Source organism: Engraulis encrasicolus, chromosome 2, assembly GCF_034702125.1.
Source record: "Engraulis encrasicolus isolate BLACKSEA-1 chromosome 2, IST_EnEncr_1.0, whole genome shotgun sequence".
NCBI lineage: Eukaryota > Metazoa > Chordata > Actinopteri > Clupeiformes > Engraulidae > Engraulis > Engraulis encrasicolus.
This window is the reverse complement of record NC_085858.1, coordinates 26,282,060-26,304,986: the sequence shown is the minus strand read 5'-3', so window position 1 is coordinate 26,304,986 and position 22,927 is coordinate 26,282,060. Positions and strand designations below refer to the sequence as shown.

Here is a 22,927-nt window from a genome sequence, read left to right as displayed (position 1 = left end):
TGTGTGTGTGTGTGTGTGTGTGTGTGTGTGTGTGTGTGTGTGTGTGTGTGTGTGTGTGTGTGTGTGTGTGTGTGTGTGTGTGTGAGAGTGATATTAGAGTTTACTTAAGATTTTGCTATGTATTGATTGATTATTGATGTACTGATGTCACATCTTGGACCAAATTAAAACATACTGCTGTATGTCTTCTAAGGATGTGGCCTGATCTTGACCCACAGCTTTGCAGAACAGCCACATAAGAAGGTAGGCCTATACATATCTGCATAGGTGTGCACAGATGGGACACGTTGTATCTAACGCACCTGCCCCTTTGCCCTACTGAACAAAAATGCCCTTTTTGAAAGCTCTTTTTTTTGTCACGATGTGCTGTAGTCCATTTTGACACGATCATCTACAAATGTTTGACGTTCAAAAGCATAAGACAACTAGAAGCACTTGGGAGTGCAAAGCCAAGGCCAGGCTGTTTGATAGAACATTTGACTAGTTCCTACACCCTAATTTTTTCCCAGTCTTTCTGCCCTGTTTTTGGTTTTTGAAACTGGAACTTTGTTTTTGAAATCCACCCTATCCCACAGTGGTGAAGAATCTTTTGAATAATTCCTCACCACCAAAATGTTATCACTTGTTCCTGTTGTCATTTCCAACACCTCCACAGACTCCACAGACAGACAAACTAACCAACGCGACCGAAAACATAACCTCCTTGGCGGAGGTAATAACGCACAGATATAATATAGTCTCTATAGCCAAATGCAAATTCACTGATAGGGAAGGCAATTGGACACAATCCTTACAAATTCACTGTGAGTTTGTGAGCTGATTTGCAACTTCATAGTATGTTATTCTTTAAAAATATGAAATGCTTGGACATCAGAGAAAGCAATTTAAACCACTGGTGTTTAAATATCAGCTGTCTTTTTAATTGTGTGGCAATCAAAAATGGCAACAAAGATAGGAGTAAAATAAAGTGCATAGATGTAACAGCCATATAGACTTTTCTTTGATCCCATGAGAATCGTTTACTTTGGAAAAGATTGTAAAAAACCAAAGCCACTTTTGATAAACCCCATGAGATGAAGCATTGAGTTCTTGATGTAAACTCGGAGTAAATAGGCTACCATATTCCTTCCTGTGACACTATCAATCAATCAATCAATCAAAAATATTTATATACACACTTAAGGTCATGATACACGGGGCAACTTTTTGGGCAATGTTGCCGAGCAATGTTGCCGGCAACGGGCAACCAGATGAGACACAGGGCAACTTTTTAGGGCAACCAAAAATGGGCAACAGCCAATTAGATAATAGATCAATTGCCAAGGAGATAACTGCCAAAAAAATGGATGCTGAAACATTTGCTGCTGTTGCTGTTATCCTGGCTTCAGCCTGTATTTCACTTAAGTAAGTATACATTTCACTACTTAAAAATACAAAATTAAATAGAACCTAGTCACAAGTTAATAAGTTGAGTTTTTAGAATTCAAAATATTTTTTTCTGCTCTATATATAAAGTAAATTATTATTATTCTAGGCTAAGCTAGGCCTACTGTGGCCCCTACATAAAATAAATCATATTGACAAATACATGGAACTAACTATGTAAACCCATCATCTTAGCAAAAAAGAAAAGGACAAACGCATATGGAGCAGAAGATGGCTGCAGAGGAAAGAAAGAGGTTGCTACAATCAGTTGCTGAGAGAACTGGCAGCTGAGGATCCCCCCAGTTATAAGAACTGGCTGCGGCTAGATGAAGACAGTTTTAATTTCCTGGTGACCTTACTGACTCCATCCTTACAGCGGCAGGACACGGTAATGAGGAAGGCCATACCTGTGGGTGAGAGACTAGCAATAACGTTGCGCTACCTGGCCACAGGGCACACCTTTCAAGACCTGGAGTATCAGTTCAGAGTGTCTAGGCACAGCATCTCCAGAATTGTAGTCGAAACGTGCAAGGCTCTCTTCAATATGCTGCAAGCAGACTACCTCAAAGTGCCATCAACTGCTGAGGAGTGGAACAACATCGCCACAAAGTTTGAGGAAAGGTGGAACTTTCCTCATTGCCTTGGAGCGCTGGATGGAAAACACATCAGCATTCAGCCTCCCCCCAATGCAGGATCACATTACTATAATTACAAAGGGTTTAACTCAATTGTCTTACTTGCACTGGCAGATGCAGACCTAAAATTTACTTATATTGATGTGGGGACCAATGGCAGAGTCAGTGATGGGGGGATTTGGGCCAAATCTGGACTCTGCAAGGCTTTAGAGGAAAATTCTGTGAATATGCCTCCACCGAAGCAGCTGCCTGGCTGTCAACTGCCTGTCCCTTACGCCATTGTGGCAGATGAGGCTTTTGGTCTGAAACCGTGGATAATGAGGCCATACCCCAGGTCACAACTGGACAAATCTAAACAAATTTTCAATTACAGACTGTCACGCGCCCGCCGTTGTGTGGAGAATGTGTTTGGAGTTTTGTCCAACAGATTCAGAGTGTTCAAACAACCAATTCTCCTTTCACCACGCAAAGCAAGAATCATAACAAAGGCTGCGTGTGTCCTCCACAATTATTTAAGAACTGGACAATCAAGGTACATGTACACCCCACCTAGTTTGGTTGACCAGGAAGACACAGAGACCGGCCAGATTATTCCTGGTAGCTGGAGAGAGGAACCTGAGCGTTTCCTACCAATAGCAGCTTCCTCTGACAGACATCCATCTACATATGCTAAGGAAGTCAGAGAGGAGTATTGCAGGTACTTCAATTCAAATGGTGCCGTAAGCTGGCAGGACAGTGCTATTTCAATTAACAATTAACCAGTGAGTTTCAAAACAAATGTGAATAATTTATTAAATATTAAACAGTTCATACATAGATGCAATATTTCAATAAGTATACAATAAAAATCACTCACTCCTCTTCTTGAGCTGCATGTGCAACCTGAATTATTTCCCGCTTCACTTTTTTTATTTTACTATCTGGTATGTCATCTAAAAGGTTTTCTAGGTAGTGGAGGAAGCCTGTGTGTTTAGAGGCCTCCTTCCTCTTCAGGAACCCCATGGCATACTCCATCGCCTCAGCCGCTTTTTTTTCCGCACCATTTTGTTTCCCAGTTGGCTTCCGTTTTTGAGGTGAGAGTCCCTCACAAGGTGATATTGGTGCCTCTGGTGATGTCGGTGCCTCTGGCTCCTCTTGCACTTTCAGATTGTCCTCACTCTCGTCCATGCCACAAGAGTCGCGAAGAAACAGAAGTTGCTGATAATACTTCCATTTGGGCACATAGATCTCTGCCGCCCCAGCCCCAGACCTGCTGCTCTCCACCACAGCAGCATGCTCCCTGGTGAACACCGTCCTCAGATTTTTGAATTTTTTCTTTACATCCTGCTCTGTGAAGAACAGCAAACAGAAACATGCCTGTTAGCATAGGGGGTATTACCAGAATGAACCTGTAAATAGATAGCACCCAACTACATCATAACAACATTGCTATGAAATTACGGAGAGCCTGAAGTGACAAATAAGACATAGCCTTTATAATTGTGGTTTAAGACTGGGACAGAGTCTTGGAATACTAAGTAGTAGTCAGGGGACAGACATGACTGTAACCACAGGCCAGTCTTTAGAGACAAAAACAATTAATTATATTGAATTGTGCCCTTTGCAAGAGCTGAGCTATTCTAATGGGGACAGATTTTGTTTACATTAAAAACTTTAACATAGGCCTACTCCAAATACTTTCCCAAAAAGGTATAGCTGTTTACTAGTTGTATGCTGATGTTGCACAACTTTTTGGATGTTTTTGGGAATAAAAAAAATTTAAAAAATGAAATGTAAACAAACACCTGCCCCCATAGGATCTCAGAAAAGGCTGAAGAAGAACAACAAGAAGAAGAATAAAAAAAAAAACAGGTACTGAAGTCCAGGGTAGTGTGTGCATTACAACTGCATGTTGAACGTTGAAGTTCAGCTTATCCAGTTTAAAGCATCCACGGGCTACATATCTAGACGGTTAACAAAACAAACATCAAAATCCTTACCTACAACCTGATGCCCACCACTGTTGAGCTTGAGCTGCTGACAGAGCTCGTCCAAAGCAGCTTTTCTCAGGTCCCTGTTTTTGTAAGCCTTTGCCTTGATGTTCCACAGGCACTGATGTTCTGTGTGTAAATAAGTTTGATGAGTAGAATTTAAGTAAAGTTGACAACTTTTATTCATAACATTTGTTTGACACTCATTGACATGAAAAAACAACAGAAAAAAACTCGAGAAGTTCACCTGAAATCGCTACTAGTTTTCTAGCTAGCTAGTTAGCAACTCCATTCAATCTCAATGGAAAAGCAGTTCGCTAACAGCAGTTACATTTGGGTGCCTGACCAGAAATCTTTGTCTTAATCTTAACCCAAACCCATACATGAACATGTATAATGTTATTTTTACATTTGTGGCACAACTTCAAAACAATGGCACGGAAAAACTACAGGAAACTACACATTTCCTGAAATCGCTACCAGTTTGCTAGCTAGCTAATTAGCAACTCCATTCAATCTCTATGGAAAACTGGTTCGCTAACGGCAGTTGACGTTTAGCTGACAAGAAATCTTTGTTTTAATCCTAACACGAACGCTGAAATGTAGATGTATGATGTTATTTTTACATTTTGATGCATAAATCACCATTTTAAAACACTGACATGTAACGTAGACCCACCCATGTAAAAAGATATCAGCACTCTCTCCAGCTCTTCGGTCCACTGAACGGCCGCCATGTTGTTTTGGAAATTTTGATCTGAAGAGCACAGATGGTCATGTGACGTTTTTCTCGCGTTCTGATTGGCCTCTCGCAAAAAGTTGCCAGAGGCGATCAAAGATATTCAGAAACCAGCAATGTTGCCGAATATCAATGGGAAACGCTCTTTGCACCATCGCCCGGCAACATTGCTCGGCAACATTGCCCAAAAAGTTGCCCCGTGTATCATGACCTTAAGAAATGCTGGGTTGTTTTGTCAACCCAAGTGCTGAATAACAGCTGCTGGGTAAACGTGTTGGGTTATTCTAATGCAGTGTTGGGTTACTCTAACTCAATATTGGTACAGTGGGGAACATCTATGCTACTCTACTGATTGGGTTATTAGTTAGGTTACACAATAACCCAACTCACTGGTTTATTGTACCCAACACTGTGTTGCCCTGCTACGTTTGAAATCAGAGTTCCCTGCAGATAACATTCTTTCTGCCTGCCCGCCCTGGAAGAAGTGAACTGACCGGAGTCTTCAACAAAAATGAAGGTTTGTAATGTGTTTTTACTGTTTTGTCTCCAGCTAACTTTAGTTAACTGCCTAAAGCTGATAGATGTGTGATAGCCATTCGTTCATCCAACGCATTCCTTATCTTCCATACGATCGACCTGAAGTATGAATCCATAGAATAAGAAGACCGTTGCCCAAGGTAGTCTCTACACAAACCTAAACCGTTGGTTACTCTCAATTACCTAAACCAATGGAAATGGAGTCAACTTATCTAATCATAAGAAACATTGGAATGAATCTCGTCTCGAAACCAGATGGGATGAATTTTAATTTCACGAAACTCGCCTGTAACTTCAATCTGTGTCCAACCGTCTTTTGGTTTCCACGGTAACTCTCGACACAAATAACTGGCCGCAGTGCCACCGCTCTGAAGTTGGTCTCTCGGCGGGCAAATATTATCAACTCTCTGCCGCGAGTTCGCGTGGAATAAGTAGGCTAGCACAAATCAGCACAAGTTAGAGAAATTAATAATAACAACAACGGAAAATACGGACGTGCCGTGTATCCCTATTCAGTTGGACTATTGCCGCTGGCATCTGCAGCTCTGCTCAAGGTAGGCTAGTTCATGGCTGATGCAGCTAGTGTGTGGTTTTAGAACTAGCTTTTCAGATAAGCCTGGACGTCCGCGAAGTGGGCTTCGATATACAGACATGTCAGGGCGGTTAACACAGTATGTCAGCGAGCATGGTATAGCTACTACCTCTGGTTTAACAACAATGTGGCTTTCTATTTGCTATATGATTGCAGCTATGAAAAAAAGGAAGGAGACGTCCAGGACTGAACAGCTGTCACCTGTCACAGTGCAGTGCACCGACTGACTGACGTGAGTAGTGGGCCCTATTTATAGTTTTCGGTGTGGGCAGGCCATAGCGAATACGGTGCTTTTCAAAGAAAAATAATGTATTGACATTGGTGTAAGGCAATGATAGACCTCCTTGGTGTAATGTGATGAGCATAGCCTACTTAAAAATATATTTTGCTGCAACTAAATGGATGCAGCCTATTATTCAGTTAGAATAATTTCAAATGTGTTTCTCACCAGTTTTTAGCCTATTTGCTTGGATGTTGCTGAAAGAAAGGAGGCATTCTTCATTGTGCAGCACTAGCCTACTGTGGGTAAGTCACTGTTTTGTCCGTGTTGCAATAGTTTGGCTACCACTAGTGCATCCTTATACACTTAAGCCCTGACCAAATTGAGTTTCATTGCTAGTGATTTGACCTCATTCAATTGGATCCTCATATCAGAAGCATTTTTGTTTTCTGATATTTGTTTTTAATAGCCAACACTTTCTTTACTAGCTAACACTTTCTTATTTAGCCATTTATTTCACAGATGGTCTGACCTGTGTCTTGCAATGTCATCATCATTTTATAATTTTGTAACTAAATGTTGCATGTGTGTTTTTCTTTTCATTCAGAGGCCGAGAGAGTTTTGACGAGGCTTCTGTACCCAGGAGGCGGAGGCAGCAATGCCAGCTTCAATGCGCACAGTCCTTTAAAAGGGACACCCAGCTAAGATTTTATTGCAAATTCTACACAGAATGCACTGCTCTACACATTTGGTTTTGGAAACACTGTGTATTATTGTAAGTGTACACCAGGGGTGGGGAACCTTTTTCATTTGAAGGGCCACTTCAAATTACTCTGAGGGCCGTGAAAGTCCTCCGAGGGCCGTACAATTAACACAAACTAGGATTTCCCCCCTGCACCCTACAGGTAGGCCTATATGGAATGCAGCCACCTTAAAACAGACCTTAACTTCTATATGTCCCCCGAATATAACTTTCATTGTATTGCAAATGTTTCTTTTACAAAATATGCCATATTTCATATGAAGCTGCATAATATTAAAATTGTCTCAGGGGCTGGATAAAACGGCCTCAAGGGCCGCAAACGGCCCTCCAGACATAGGTTCCCCACCCCTGGTTTACACCAATACAGCAAATTCATGGTGACACTACAATGACCTCAGCTATTTGGTTGTTTCTAGTGTTTAGGTACTGTCACAAAGCAGTCTTACAAACACATTTATTTATCTCTGTATCAACATTGAGGCTCTCATATAACCTTTCCCCATTCTATTCTCAAGTAAAAAATGTGCTCATAGAAACAACTTGAAGGCATAATGCCCTTCACTTTCAACATGGGTCTTCTTTGTAAACTTTGAAAGTGTATATTGAAAAAGTAGGCTATATTATTTTTCTATATTAGTAAATAATGAGTTTTCCATAATGTGCAATGCTTGAAAGTGTTTCCCAGTGTGTTGTTACCCTATAATTTTTTCCATTTTTTTGTCCATGTTTTTGAATAATATCCCTTCCTGCCTTTTTTGACTGTATGATAACATGTCTGTTATATTGCTCTATTTTATATTTAAATGCAATCATCTTTGTTGTGTGAAAAGTGTGAAAACAAAATGGGAAAATAAAATCAATGTATTGCGCAAACTGGTGTGCTTATTTTGCACATATGTGTCACATATAATAAGTGATACATTTATTGGGTAAATTTAACTTCATAATTAAGTAATTTAAACAGAATATTGGGGCTGTATAACCCATATATAGGATATGATGTAATAACCCAACAATAAAGTACATTCAATATGACGGTTTGGTTAGAAATAACCCCACATTTGAGTTAATTGTTTTACTCAACCTGTTGGGTTGAAATGTATAACCCAATTCATTGTATAAATACAACCCAATGCGAAGTTGGTCCAATAGTTACCCAGCACGGTAGTAAGAATTGGGTTATTTTCAACCCATCATTTTTAAGGGTGTAGATTTACATTATCATACATAAATGTCATTCAATGTCCTATGAATAGAGAATAGAGAAGGAAAAACTACATCGTGTTATAGATAGTGTAATTAACTATCACCAAAGGCAGATGAGAATACACATTTTTAATTTCCTTTTAAAACAAGATCTAATTTGGACAGGAAGTTGGTTCCAGCATTTTTCAGCATAATGACTAAATACCATTTCACCCTGTTTAGACCTGACCCTAGGCACAACCAGTAGAGGAGATTCTGAAGACCTCTATTAGGATGATATTGCTCAAGCATATTTACAATATACTTAGGGCCTAAGCCATTCAGTGACTTACTGTATAAACTATCAGAAGACTCAATTCTAAATCTCACTATGTCTTATACTGGGGTCTGCAGGTAATACATTTCCTGTCTCCGTCCTTCTTTTGTTGTTAAATGTGTTTTATATTCTATTTAAAACAACGTGAAGCATCATGAGAGCAGCACATTGCAAAAAAGGTCACTGGGACTAACAATCATTGCTGTCAGTGGTGATTTCAAGGGGTTTCATTGTGTTTGTTACATGGACGTGGAAGAACCCACATCCACCTCTGAATAAAGAAAATGAACATCATACAAAATACAGCCTTTATTATTTTACAAATACAGGTCAATAATGCAAAACACAAGACGTCTCAGAACACATATGGTAACTCAATATAAGCTATTATTATTATTTTTTTCTACAATTACTGAAAACAGTATAAATATACACAATATCTTTTTGAAATTCCCCCGAAAAAGTATGCATCATGTCCTTTAAAGGCCTACTGCACATCTCACCCTATGAGATTTTGTGACTTTTGTAAAGAAGACACATTTTGTTCTCAGCAATAGGCCTAGAATATGTCCAATTACTGTCTCTTGAGATATTGAATTCTGTCTGGTCCAGCTTTCTGTCCAGTGTTTCAGCATGTAGGCCTGCATAATTGAAATGAGCGCTGTTTATGATGAGTAAAGAAAAGCAGAGAATTCAATTATTTTAGGTGCTTACACTGTAGATGACCAGAATAGGCTACAATGTAATTGTCGGTTCAGCTTAACAACCAGTATGAAAAGTCTTCAAGCAATTTATTAGTAGAAATATTTAATAGACTTATTTTTTTTATTATTATTATTTTTTAATTAAATGCAAGAGTTCTGTGCCCATTTAACAACCTTTCATGTTCTGACCACTGCCATACACATTTTTTTTCCCTTTTCACAGAACTTTTCGCTGACCTTGTAGACCTTTCAGATCTGTGCCAGTGCCTCTCTTTCATGGTAAATGTGTTTCTTTCGTCGACCTGAGAGGAGCCTTGACAATATTAAAAGAGCTTTCTGCAGACAAACACTCTGTCCTTGCAGACAGTGAGTCAACAAAATGTCTTTTCAAGCGTCTCCAAACCTTCCAGTTGAATTGACTGTCAATAGCATAGTCTTCTTCGAAGTCATTGCCGGTCTATAGCAGCAGCCAAGGTTTAGTTAATACCCATGCTAGCCAGAGTGCAAAAAAAAAATGCAAAGACACTTAGACAGTCTATATACATATATAGACAGTCTATACAGTCTATACATATATAGACTGAAATACATATACATACTAATATTTCAGTCACGTTGGAAGAGTACATTGGTATCAGTTGACACTTCAGATGACACACCATGAGAGATGTTAAGAGATCTTACTCATGATGGCAGGCAGGAGCAGGAGCAGTAGCGTTACATTCCTTGGGGCCCAGTGCTCTGTTTTCTGGGCGTCTCTGCTGTAGTGGAGGGTGGGGGGTCGTGTATGTGGACCGGACTGGATCCTATGAGATGACTTTGTCTGGACCCGGCAGGGAGCCCATGTCCCAGCAGTAACTCCAGACCAGGACCTGGACCGGCACACACCCCGGAGTGTATCAGTGGACTGACCACCGTGTGGAGCTGAGGCGGACCGACCGGCGTGAGCGACGTGTGGATCGGCGGCTGCGGCATTCCAGTGGGGTGTGCTGCTCTGGAGAGTTCAGAGGTCACCGGCAGGCTGAGGGAGGGGTGGGACTGGCTGAGGTTGCCATAGGAACAAGCGGGGTGCGACGCAGCGCTCTGGGTACCCTTGGCGGTGCCATCAAAGGCGACCTGTGGGGTCATCTTTCCTCCTGCAGATGGACCGCAGAGACTCACGCTGAGCAGAGTTGCCGGCGCTTGCCTGGCCTGATGCTGTCTGCCGTAGGGAGAGTTGGGTGTGGTCCTGGAGGTCTGGAAGGGGCTCTGCTGTGCATCTCCTCCAGGTGCCTTGTCCCAGTCTGTGGAGCAGCAGGCCGAGTGTGGGCAGGGTGCGGGAGACTGCGGGCTGGTGGGTGGATGCTGCTGGTTGGTGTCCGCTGTCTCTCCCTCCTGCCCCACCACAGATGCCCTGACGGGGGCAGCAACAGTAGGGCTTGCACCACCACCACCACCACCACCACCACAGCCCCACACGCTCCTGTGCGCCAGCGCGTCTCTCGCTAACGGATCCCGGTACACCCTGCAATGACCCCCTGGCATGGTCACGGGCATCCTGGGCGGCCAGTCTGTGGCGGGGCCTGCCAGGGTGCTGCTCACGGAGGAGGTGGGCACCACCTGGAGGCCGAAGGAAGGGAAGGAGGAGAGGGAGGAGTGGAAGTGTGGCACGGAGGAGGAGGCGGCAGCAGTGGCCGCCGCCTGGCTCTGCAGGAAGTGCATCATCTCGTGGAGCTCCTTGGTCAGGTTGGACACCTCCTGGTTCATATGGCTGAACTGGAAGCAATGGAGACATCACATGAAGACATTTTGAGCTGTCATGCGTTAAATAAGGCAAAAATATATAGATATTCATTAGTACAGATTTTTTAAACGGTGTGTTCATACATATAACTGTAAGCAGCAGAGAAACCGCATACGATGATTTTGTGTGTCTATGTTTTTTAGTTAGTGAATAATTCTTGCACACCTCCTTGGTCAGATGCGTAGGAGTGGAACCCCTAGGTCACCTGCTTGAAGAAGGTCAGTAGACCGAAACGTTGCAGTAAACCATACAAATGTGAACAGTGTGCGGGAGCTTTCTTTGCTTTAACGTTAGTGTCTATGTTTTGACAGGCCTAAAAGCCTATCAATACTTATTCACAATATTTGTGTTAAAAAACAACTGGAAGTAATGGAAACATCACATCATGTCAGTTTGAGTGTGGATGAACTGGTGTTATCATGTAGGTAAGTACATGGTGCCCTTTCCAGCACATGTATCAGTAGTAGTGATAAAGAAAGATTTATCAAAACATATTGATATGAATAAAACATGTGTTCATAAAGCTCAGCGCAAGTGAAAGAATAACCCATATCATATTTATTTGATATGAATACCTCTTTGTTGAGTTGGTTGATACTCTGTCTGACGTCCTCAGTTTCCAAGAGAAGGTTGGCGCTCAATTGGTAGGGGTCTGGAGAGGAGGGTGACAAGGGGTCAGAAAGAGAAAAAAGACGTGGCATTATATGACGGACCATAACCACACAGTGAGCTGTTATGCTGCTCTATTGCCTCTTGTGTTCTATTGTATCACTGGCGATATTGTACTGTATGAAAGCGGGTATGAGACTTGGTATTGTTATATGGTATTTTACAGTATTTGTTCAGTTACTAATAGAGATGCACCGGATCCTGATTTTTAGGATCCTGCCGGATACCGGATCCACTGTTTCAGATCCTGCCGGATCCGGAACCGGATACCGGATCCTACAAAAGGGTTGAAACATATAGGCTACTCGCACACGTGGACCCTTTTCATTACAATCTATTTTTTAGACCCATTGGCTTACTGCCACACTGGCTGCACTGGCCACTTCCAAAGGGCTTTCACTCCATGCAGTGATTGGGGTTGTGAAAGATTGACTGAAAAGCCTAGGCAGATGCACCAGACCCTGATTTTTTGGTAACATGCCGGATACTGGATCCACTACTTAAGATCCTGCCGTACCGACTCCTGTGAAAAACCCTATTATCCTGCCGGATCCGGAACCGGATCTTGGATCCGGTGTATCTCTAGTTACTATGGATGGACTCACCTTTGACTCCTGTGCTGGGGGGGTCTGCAGGCTGCTCCACATTGAAGTGAAACGCTCTCCCATTATCCTCAATGCCATCCACAACTCTGTTTGGAGTGCAAAGCAAGTGGTGAACACAATGAAGTCAAGATGTAACACGTCTAGCTTCTCTTCATGGCAAACAATTCAAACCAGCACATAATACAACAACCACCAGTACAGTACAAGAGCTGATAAAAATCTCCATTGAACATATTGGACATGATTTTGGACATTATACACATTACATTACACAACATTACGTTTTTAAACACTTAGACATTCACTGATAATGCATTTATCATGCATTAGAACAATTGGCATACATATCTTAAGAATGTGTTGCATGCATGCCAAAATAAAAGCAGGGTTTTGTTTGTTTGTTACAGGAAGTTTATTAGCCAAGAAGACCTTTAAAAGCTCGAATACTATAAACACATTAGTCTCTCATTAGACTTAAGATGTAGAGGAGTAGTCAACAGAAACACATCATTCATCCCAGACAGTGGCGTGCACAGACATTTTGAGGGGCAGGTGCTCGAGGAGGAGGGGACAGGGGGCATGTGGATCTTCCAGCTGCCTAGGCTGTTAAAGGGACACTGTGCAGAAAATGGTCAAAAAAGGTACTGCAACTATGCTGCTCATTGAAACTGGGTTGCCTATTGCCAAACTTGATACTTACATGAAAGTTTATTGAGTAATAAACACATATTTTCTAGTATGGTTCAAGTACAGTCATTTTTGCAGCTAAAAATGGCTATTTTTGGAAATTCAAAATGGCGGACCATGGAGAAGATTCCCCTTTTCATGTATGAAAAGTGCAATTTTATCAGTCATAATAAATACTTAGAATTTGATGCTGGTGGTAAGTATTCATGAAAAAGGTAACATTAGTGAATGGGCAGCATGAAATCTAGAAATAAACAACTAAAAATCTCACACAGTGTCCCTTCAAGGCTATATTGTATTTTGGGCATTATTGTCACATGCTTTTGATAGTCAAGCATTTGTAGATGATCATGTCAACGTGGACCACAGTACATTGTGACAAAAAAAATCCCAAAAAAGGAACTTTCAAAAAGAGCATTTTTGTCCAGTAGGGCAAAGATGCAGGTGCTTTAGGACCACCTCAACCCTATCTGTGCAAGCCTATGATCCCAGAAGAAATGAATAAAGATTTTATGAACTGAACATCTACGTATAGTGCACCTGGGGCTGAGGTCCAGAGGGCTGACGGAGGTGATGGCAGGGATGAGCAGCTTGGCTGGCCTGTGACAGGAGGAGCTGGAGTCAGTGGTGGGGTGATGATGACCCAGCCCTCCACCATGGTGGTGTTGGTGATGGTGATGGTGGTGGTGGGGAGACAGCTCCTCCTTGCCTGGCTGCGGAGAGGGGCTTCGGCCCCGGAACCCCTGGGTGGGCGAGCGGCAGAGGCGCAGCATGCCGAAGTGGCGGAGCTCCTCCCCCAGCATGTCCGTCAGGGAGGACTGGGGACAGGGGCTTCCCAGGCTGGAGCGCAGGGGCAACTTGCCAGGGGAGCAGGGGAAGCCACCAGTGTCATTCCCCATGTCATCGTCCTCCTCGGACCTGATGATGAAGGGCAGCTTTGAGTCCCTCAGCACAGACGAGTCGGCGCGGTCCTTGGGGAAAGAGAGAGAGAGAGTGAGTGGGTAGGAGATCGTGATGTGCTTATACCAGGGCTTGACACTGGCACCTGCCAACCGGCCAAATGCTGGTAAAACTTAGCTGTGCCGGTAACAATTTCAGTGTCACTAGTCAATTTGGCAGGACGTTTATTCTATGGTATGACATCAGAATAACGTATATTCTGCACTTTGCCTCTTGTGTATAAATTGTTTGTATTCAAGTTCAAGAAAAAGCTCAGTTACTCAGTTTCTATTTGCTTGTTTTATTTCCATGTAGAAAACCATGAACTCATCTTCTTGCTTAAAGCATCTCAATTGTGTAATTTTAATTTTGTAACTTGAGCCGCCACTTGGCCAGGACACCCTTGTAAAAGAGGTTCTTAATCTCAACGGGTTTATTTTTCCTGGTTAAATAAAGGTTAAATAAAAATAAAAAAAAACCTCTGAGGTTAGATGTACTGTGTCATGATAAAAGAAAAAAAAAATCTAATTTGTGGCTAGTAGAATAGCTGGATGGCTAGTGACTCAGCAAGAGTTAATGTCAAGCCCTGGCTTATACTGTATGAAAAGTTTGTTTTAGTGGAGTCAAAAGAAAAAGGCTACGCAGACAAGTACACCAGATTCCAGACTGTTTTGACTTGTGCAAGAATGAGGCTTGAGTTAGAGCAGCACGGCATTTCTGTATAGTTAGTATCGTGACAGCAAAGCCTCTCAGAATAGGTGAAGGTAAACAAACAATTCCTCTATTGTCTTTGTTGTTTTAAAGATTTATTTCATTTTGGTCTAAGAGGCTGGGAAAAGAAAAGCTATTATTTACCTGTCTGTTTGCGCATGCACACACACACACACACACACACACACACACACACACACACACACACACACACACACACACACACACACACACACACACACACACACACACACACACACACACACACACACTTCAGAGGAAAATATACTTTTCACTTTTTAAGATATTTTTAGGGGCTTTTGTGCCTTTATTGATAGGAAAGTGGAGATTATTACAGGAAGTGAGTACTGTATGGGGAGAGAGATGGGGAAGAATCGGGCCAGAATCGAACCCGGGTCGCCGGCCCGGTGTAGTGACTCAGTGCCCTACCGTTGGCAGGGCCAAATATACTTTTTTCTAAGGTAGTATGTCATGCTAGACAATTTACTTGTGGAAGAATACATTTTGCTTTGGTATCCTTTAGTCCACTGATTCTTGAGAAAGTGGCTAAAACAGGTTGTAATCTTGAAAGAAAAAAACGAAGTGAATTACAAAATAATATGGTATATCCTCGTAGACAAAGGTCTTGGCTTTTCAGAAATGCACAAGGCCAATCTCCCCATTTTGATTTTTTTTTCAGAAATCAGGTTTTTCTCCGATCATACCTTGTTTTTTGTCAACACCGTCAGACACAATTAAAAGCAATAAAAAGTGTATTGATTTGGTTGCATATGTATCTGGAGTTTTTAAGTGATTGTGTGTGTTTTTTTGGTTCACACATACGCCTTTAAATGTTGAAAATTCACTTTCATTCTATTTTAATACTGCTTCATGTGTTCTAATTTAAAAATATGTGCTGTCAGACAATGCTTACTTAATGCCTAAAATAGATCAAACAATTTTTTGTAATTTCACAAATATTCGTGTAGGCTTAAATTTGCTATTACTTTGATAATTCAACAACTCCAAAGGAACATTTTGTAAGGACATTCATTTAAAATGTCCAAAACTCCTTCTTACGGTGGTGACTTAAGAACTGACGGTGGTGACAGTAATCTGAAGGTGGTGAAAGTGACCTAATTATTACATTATTACATTTAGCAAAATAAATAGCCCTCTCAAGTCAATGACATCTAGCATAAACACTTTATTTTAGTGTGTGCACAGTATGTTTGTGCATGTGTTTTTTCTTCATTTGTTAGATACTCTAGAGTAGGCCTAGATTATTGAAAATGTGGCATGAACAGGTTTTAAGTTGTTCAAATCCAAAATATTTATTATCATTGATGAGGGTCTTGGCTGTGCAGTGAATTTATTGGCCAAGCTCCCCATGTTTTACATTTTTCATAAAATGGGCTCTTTCTTGGTTTTGTCACCAGCGTCAGACAGAATAAGAAGTAAAAAAAATATGTTTACTGTATTTAAGTGAATTACTTTTACAATTCAACATAATTGTAGATACTTATTGGAAGCATATTCTTGAAACTTGTCAAAAACATGTAAAACACATGCTTTTTTGTGAACTACATCAGATGTCACCACCGTCAGGTTTTGTGACATAAAACCCTCCAAATGCACCTCAGTGGAGGCTGAAGTATAAGTTTGGGTCACAATTATTACTAACATGTCTGGTAATGTTTCATTAACCAGCACAATTTAGTAAAATATGGAACAAGATGATGAGCGGAACAAAATCTGACGGTGGTGACATCTGACGGTGTGAGACAAAAAAACACTCTTTTACATATTATGCATGTTTTGCTCACATTAGCCACTTCGTTTTCGCTCTGTTTCTTAGGGGCTTCATGCCGCTTCTGAAAAAGTATATATAATTAACATTAATGTGACATAGTACTATTAAAACCCCCGACGGTGTTGACAGTTTATGGTTGGGACAGTACCCGTGTCCAAACAAATTAACAAATTGAGGAGAAATTAGTAAACTTACAGGAGCTTCAGTGATGGTGAAGTATTCAGTAGAGCTAAAGGTTTGAAAAGGGGTCCTAAGTAATGACAATGACCTTGTGCATACCTGATTTTATTGTCTTTTAAAAAAAATCTGACGGTGGTGACTAATATGCGGGACAAACTTTGAGCAATCAGAAAATAGTAGTAAATATTGCTTTACACGCACTATGCGCATGTGTGCAGAACCACTTCAATATGGACTTTCACATCATGGTGATATTATTCAATAATATCAGTGATTTTTACATTTGAAGTCAATTGAAATGATGATGTCTGTCCTTGGGACAGCTGTTTTTACAGGATGTGGGCAGGTTTATAGCCATGAAAAGTAATAAAATTACACTTAAATATTTCAAACGACTGTACATTTGTGTAACAGACCCCTGGGTCTTTACCTGGATTCATTTTGTTCATGAAAATGTAGTTTATTTTCAACAGAATTGGCAGTTTATTGCTGATACATGTTTTAGCCGCTTTCTCAAGAATCAGTGCGTCAATAAAAATGAGCCATGAATTTCACACAAGAGGTGGTGTGTGTGTGTGTGTGTGTGTGTGTGTGTGTGTGTGTGTGTGAGAGAGAGAGAGTGTAACAAGGGGTGGTCTGGGTGAGTGGGTCTGAGAGGGTCAGTGTGAATATTCATTTCATTTTTTTCTCTGTGCAGATTGTCTGTGTGCTAACGCGGTTCAGACACTGACTGTTCCCAGCCTGCCTTGTGGAAGAATACATTTAGCTTTGGTACTCTTTAGTGGATAAAAATGAGCCTTCAGGCAGACTTCATAAACTCTGTGAATTTAACAAAAGAGGTGGTGTGTGTGTGTTTGTGTGTGTGTGTGTGTGTGTGTGTGTGTGTGTGTGTGTGTGTGTGTGTGTGTGTGTGTGTGTGTGTGTGTGTGTGTGTGTGTGTGTGTGTGTGTGTGTGTGTGTGTGTGTGTGTGTGTGTGTGTGTTGGTACATGTGTGCATGCGTACCCACTCGTGTGTGTGTGTGTGTGTGTGTGTGTGTGTGTGTGTGTGTGTGTGTGTGTGTGTGTGTGTGTGTGTGTGTGTGTGTGTGTGTGTGTGTGAGTGTAACAAGGGGTGGTCTGGGTGGGTGGCACAGCTGGCTGTGTGCGTCTGAGAGGGTCAGTTTGAATATTCATTTCATTTTTCTCCTCTGTGCAGTTTGTCGGTGTGCTAACGCGGGAGTTCAGACACTGACTGTTCCCAGCCTGCCTTCCTAGAATCACAGTCAGTCCAGTCAGTATGTTACGTAAGCGGCTATTTCTCAGAGGTTTTGATGTTAGGATGAAAGACCAGGTTTGCATATGCACGCACGTACTACGCACACACACACCTCTGATTTTTGCCTTTTGCCTTTGGTGTCTCAAAATTAATCTGCCTATGTGTGTGTGTGTGCGTGAGTGCGTGCGTGCGTGCGTGCGTGCGTGTGTGTGTGTGTGTGCGTGCGTGAGTTCGTGCGTGTGTGTGTGTGTGCACATATGCATGAACATGCTCGTGCGCTTCTGTTTGTGTGGGCACTGTTTGTGTGCTGCACTGCATATGTATTTGTCTTTGTTTTTATTTTGCTGCTGTGTCAGGCTGTCATCATGCTTTATAGGCGAATTTCTATCTAATTTGTGCCTAAACTAAAACCATCCCTAAACCTAACCTGTCACAGGGCGTTGTGGAGCACGCTTTAACTTGGAAATGCGTATTGGAGACACGCGATAGTGGGTTCAAATCAGCGTGTCATAGATACGCCTATGCATGATGACATGTTTGCTGTGTGTGAAGGAGGTACAGTGAGTTTTTCTGTGCGTGTTCGTCATTGTTTGTGTTTCTGTTGGTGATCAATACCTGGGAAAGGTGAGGTGATCGGGAGAACCTCGTCACACCCTGCGAAAAGGAACATGTTACAAGTGTTACAAGTTTACAAGTGATACAAGGAGGCGAATGCCTTAGCCTGGCGTTACCGTACAGAGGGTCTGAAATTGAGCCGAATTGAGAATAGAATGGGGTTACTGGTGGGAGGGGTGAACTCCGGGGTGGGAGGGGTGAATTTTGAAAAGTGTGTCCGATTGTACCCAATCTGTAATGTTTGGCCGTGACATGTACATAATCTGTTCATTTGTAAGGTCAATAGGATCTTTCCAATATGCAGCCTCGGCCTGCACTTGTGGCCTCACGTTTCGCTGACGCCCCGCTTCCGTGGAGAAAACAATAAAGTTTCCCCGCTGACAGCCTAGCCACAATGTCTTTTCAGGAACTATTCTTTATTCATATCTATTGCAAAAGATAAAATGACATTAGAATTGCGCTTTTGCAAGATATTGAAATGCATTCATCCATGTCGTCTGTGACGTCATCGCGAGGCCACACGCATGCAAGGGAGTAAGGGAGGACGGAAGTGCGCATATTAGAAAGGACCCGGAAAAAGAGGGAAAAATAAGCTAGGAGCACTTAAGGACACCTCCACACTCTCTGACTCACAGCAGAAAAGCAGCACTCACTTACACTCGAGTGGCAATCTCATGACACACATCATCCTGGCAAGAGTCGTGACTGTGGCATATGAAGGTTTGGCATTGGGGCCAGAGGATACACAGTAGATACTACCTGCTGTTATTTGAAGTCTGATATTTTGGATACAAAAAAATAAAATGACAAACACTTTTTTGACTTCTAGTTGTGTCTGATGGTGCTGATAGAAACAATAGCCTATTTTATGAAAAAAAAGTAAAATATGACGAGGTTGATCCGATACATTGCTGCACAGGCAAGACCTTCGTCTATGATAATATGCCTCTATTTTTTCGATCTGAAAAACCTTTTTTTGTCTTCTACAAAATTAAAACCTGCTCTGGCCATATTCTCAAGAATCAGTAATGTACAGTATCAAGATGTTGGCTCTTCATGGCTCTAGCTTACATCATCTCACATCATCTCACGTCATCTCACATCATCTCACATCATCTCACATCATCTCACGTCATCTCCGCCTCTGCTACCTCCATGCTGTGCATAGCCCACCTAGCGTGTCCTTTTTAGTTCTACCAAAGATTTTCAATATGGTGACCAAGTTAAAGCATACAGCACGTCACCAGTGGAACAAAGTGGGATCAATTCCGGTTTCCTAAATGGACGTGACTTTATCATTGAACTCATTCATTCTGAAGCCCCCACAGCTCTCCGAAAAGGGGCATGGCATCCTTGTGACGGCAGCTTAGAACCTTACGTCATATTGATTCCGGAAGAAACTCCTTATGAAACACATCTTCCTTATCAATTGTCTCTGGTTCAACCACATGCTAGCAGTTGTACCACCTCTTTGACTGCGTTAGTTTGTGATTAAGTAGTGATGTTTTTGCTAACGCGCATGCACACTTTCCCAGTTTCATGCATTAACCCATTGATGCCTGATGTTGCGTTGCGCAACATTGGCCCTGGCGCCTGGAGCTGTATTACGAGACTTTCAGGCTCATGAGATTTGAGACAACTTTACTAAAAATCTCTGTTTGTTTGAGATGAACGAACACACTCTAATGAAAGATGAGGGTCTTAGCATTTAAATGCAACTGAGTGCATATTTTTATGTCCTTAAGAAGCTGAGATATTTAGGTTTTTATAGACTGAGGGCAGCTTTTCTTAAAAAGGGCTCAGGCATTCAGCGCCCTTTTTTGCAGGTGCCTTAGGCGTCAATGGGTTAATGTTTGACGCATGATGCATAATTACACCAGCTCTGTGCGTACCTCTCTGAGGTTGTAGGTGAGGCTGTGGTGGATGTCGGCATTGAAGCGGTGGCCGTACTCCGGGTAGAGCTCCAGCACCTCCTGCAGGGCCCGGATGCTGATGTACTGCAGGTCGCAGTAGGTCAGCGCCTTGACGTCCGCGTTGGCTTTGATCACCTGCTCCGAGCCCGGGATGTCTGCGCCGATCAGGTCTCCCTTGCCTGCATCGGTGGAGTGGAGAAACATCCAAACTGAGAAACTGTTTACACGTATATGGATATTTTCGGAAACGAATTGGTTTTCGCCTCGCCCCATAAACACATAAACTGAGATTTAGAATGTGCACTTCAAAATGTAGGGTGCTAAAACGCAGCTGTCACAATGGAGTTTTTATTTTAATCCACATGTTGTGTTTACACGTAAATGTATAAAGAAATATATGCATTTGAAATCTATCTACATACGTGTGACCAGCATCTGAGCTTCATGTGTGGGGATTCTTATTGATTCAGGTCATGGTAGTAAATTGATTTGAATTGTATGCCTTTCTTTGGCGCTCCTTTGACCATACTGAGCCTGTCACCACACCTTTGCAAGGTTGTGCTTCATATTACTTATTACCTGGTGCCAATATTTCATTTTTGTCTATGGAAGTGCAAGTCACTCCATCTGTATTTCCAGTACAAATTCAGTGTGTATTCAAAAGGGTGATGAGGGAGCCGACATCAAGAGATTCAGGGTCCCATTGGGGTTCTGTCTTAAAATAATGACCTGAAATAATATTTAGCATGTCATATTCACAGTCATTCTCCTTAGTGGAATGAAGGTGTCTTGGACTGACGTAACTCTTTTTGTAGTTCAATGTCTATCGCGCAGGCATCCCTTGGGCTTGGGGGTACTTCAGCACCACGGCCAGCGATCTTGCCCAATACGGCGCTCTAACCAAATCTGCGCACACAATGGCACCATGCAATTCAACTCATTGCAAGCTTCTCGAGTGCAACACTGATGATCATTCCACCTGAGTGGACAGCCGCTCTCCAGTGAGAGCCACACAATCATATGCATGCATATGTACTGTATTCATACATGCTTCTCTATAAAATAGGTCATGAACTGGTGAAATGTAATATGTGTTGCACAGAGCTAGTATGGCGAGCACCATGCCATCCTTCAGGCTGAGGGCCTGTGGGCCTATTCTAAATAACCTTAAAATGAATAAAAAGAATGTAAGGAACCAATTTGACTTGTATCAACATATGAGAGAAATGACAGATCTAACATGACTTGTTGCATGTCATGACTTGCATTCATTTATCATAAAATGTGATGTATGTTGCACAGACCTAGTGAAGTGAAGTGAAGTGAAAGCCCATTGGGAAATTCCAACTCCCATTGTCATTGGGACACAACACTCCACAGCACACAATTGAACACTGCACACTGCACACAACGAAACTGCATTTGTGCCTCACTCGTGCAAGGGGGCAGCCCTCAATGGCGGCCCCAAAGGGAGCAGTGCGGCGGGAACGGTACCATGCTCAGTATACATCAATCATGGAGGAGGATGGGGGCAAGCACTGGTTGATTTACTCCCCCCCCCAACCTGGCGGGTCGGGAGTCGAACCGGCAACCTTTGGGCTACAAGTCTGACGCCCTTGCCGCTTACCTATGACTGCCCATCTGTGTGTAGTGAGTAATATTTGTTCCACAGACCTAGTATGGCCAGCACCATGCCGTCCTTGAGGACCTCCAGGGAGCCGGAGCAGACGTAGTGCTGGGCGTGCAGCGCGTCGCCGTGCCGGATCAGGTACTCGCCCGGCGCGCAGAAGGAGGTCTTGATGTGCAGCGAGAGGGAGCGCAGGCACCCCCTGCTGGCCGAGGAGAAGAGCGGCAGCTGCAGGATGTCCTTGTTCAGGTGCATGGCGATGTCCGCGCGCAGCTCGTCCGGGAAGTCGTGCAGCAGCTGCAGCGAGACGAGAGGAGGAGCCAATCAGCAGGCATGATTCGGTCACGTGGGTCAATAAGAGCCAATCAAAATGGTTCTTTTTATTTTATTTAAAAAAAGGTATTTTTCTTTTATGCCTTCATTACAGACAGGACAGTGAAAGAGAGTGATGTGAAATACGTGTTAAGCGGCGTACACACACAAAGCTAGCTTTTCGCTTGCTCGCCTACTCGCCACTCTTTCATGGAACGTTCGCTGAAAGTTCCCGCGGCTTTGACTGCCAATGAACAGGCGAGAAGTACCGAACTCTGCATTCCAATTGGTTACTCGCTTACTCGCCTTGCTCGAAGATAAAATATTTTCAACTCGAGATCCGCCCACATCGCATCGCTTGTACAGTACTCGCCTACTCGCCTGCGAGTCTCGCTGGAACACATTGACATTCTATTGAGTTCATTCGCTGAGCGAGTAACTAGTAGCGACGTGTGTGTACGGCCCTTTAAGAGAAGAGACGGATTGGGAAATGATGTCGGGTCAGAAACAAAGCCGGGTCCCCAAAGTAATGGTAGCCTATGACACCCAGGGCTGGATTAATGCACAGGCTAGATATGGCTACAGCCTAAGGGGGCCATGATTGGACAGAAGTGAAAAATTGCAGGATTGTGATAGGATGCAATGCGAATCAAATCATGTGTCATGTTTAGTACAGTTGGTAGACATGTTATCCAGAATTCCTAGCTCGT

The 22,927-nt window shown here is 42.6% G+C and overlaps 2 protein-coding genes across 2 annotated transcripts in view; both read right to left on the bottom strand.

Moving 5' to 3' along the window:
• Positions 1-1,705: 1,705 nt before the first annotated feature.
• LOC134461682 (uncharacterized) lies at positions 1,706-4,963 on the bottom strand. The gene is made up of 3 exons (XM_063214566.1): positions 4,710-4,963; positions 4,040-4,159; positions 1,706-3,388 (listed from the first exon to the last, which is right to left on the bottom strand). Exons 1-3 carry the CDS (start codon positions 4,765-4,767, stop codon positions 2,913-2,915), a joined length of 654 nt encoding a protein of 217 aa, XP_063070636.1. The 5' UTR covers positions 4,768-4,963; the 3' UTR covers positions 1,706-2,912.
• Positions 4,964-9,824: 4,861 nt separating this feature from the next.
• Positions 9,825-22,927, bottom strand: part of kcnh4a (potassium voltage-gated channel, subfamily H (eag-related), member 4a) — a 49,048-nt gene continuing 35,945 nt past the window's right edge. The window contains exons 10-16 of the mRNA XM_063217391.1: positions 21,953-22,202; positions 20,258-20,457; positions 18,366-18,404; positions 13,392-13,822; positions 12,165-12,250; positions 11,466-11,542; positions 9,825-10,862 (exon numbers count right to left, since the gene is read on the bottom strand). Coding sequence (XP_063073461.1) covers positions 9,825-10,862; positions 11,466-11,542; positions 12,165-12,250; positions 13,392-13,822; positions 18,366-18,404; positions 20,258-20,457; positions 21,953-22,202 — 2,121 coding nt within the window. The remainder of the gene's footprint in view (positions 10,863-11,465; positions 11,543-12,164; positions 12,251-13,391; positions 13,823-18,365; positions 18,405-20,257; positions 20,458-21,952; positions 22,203-22,927) is intronic.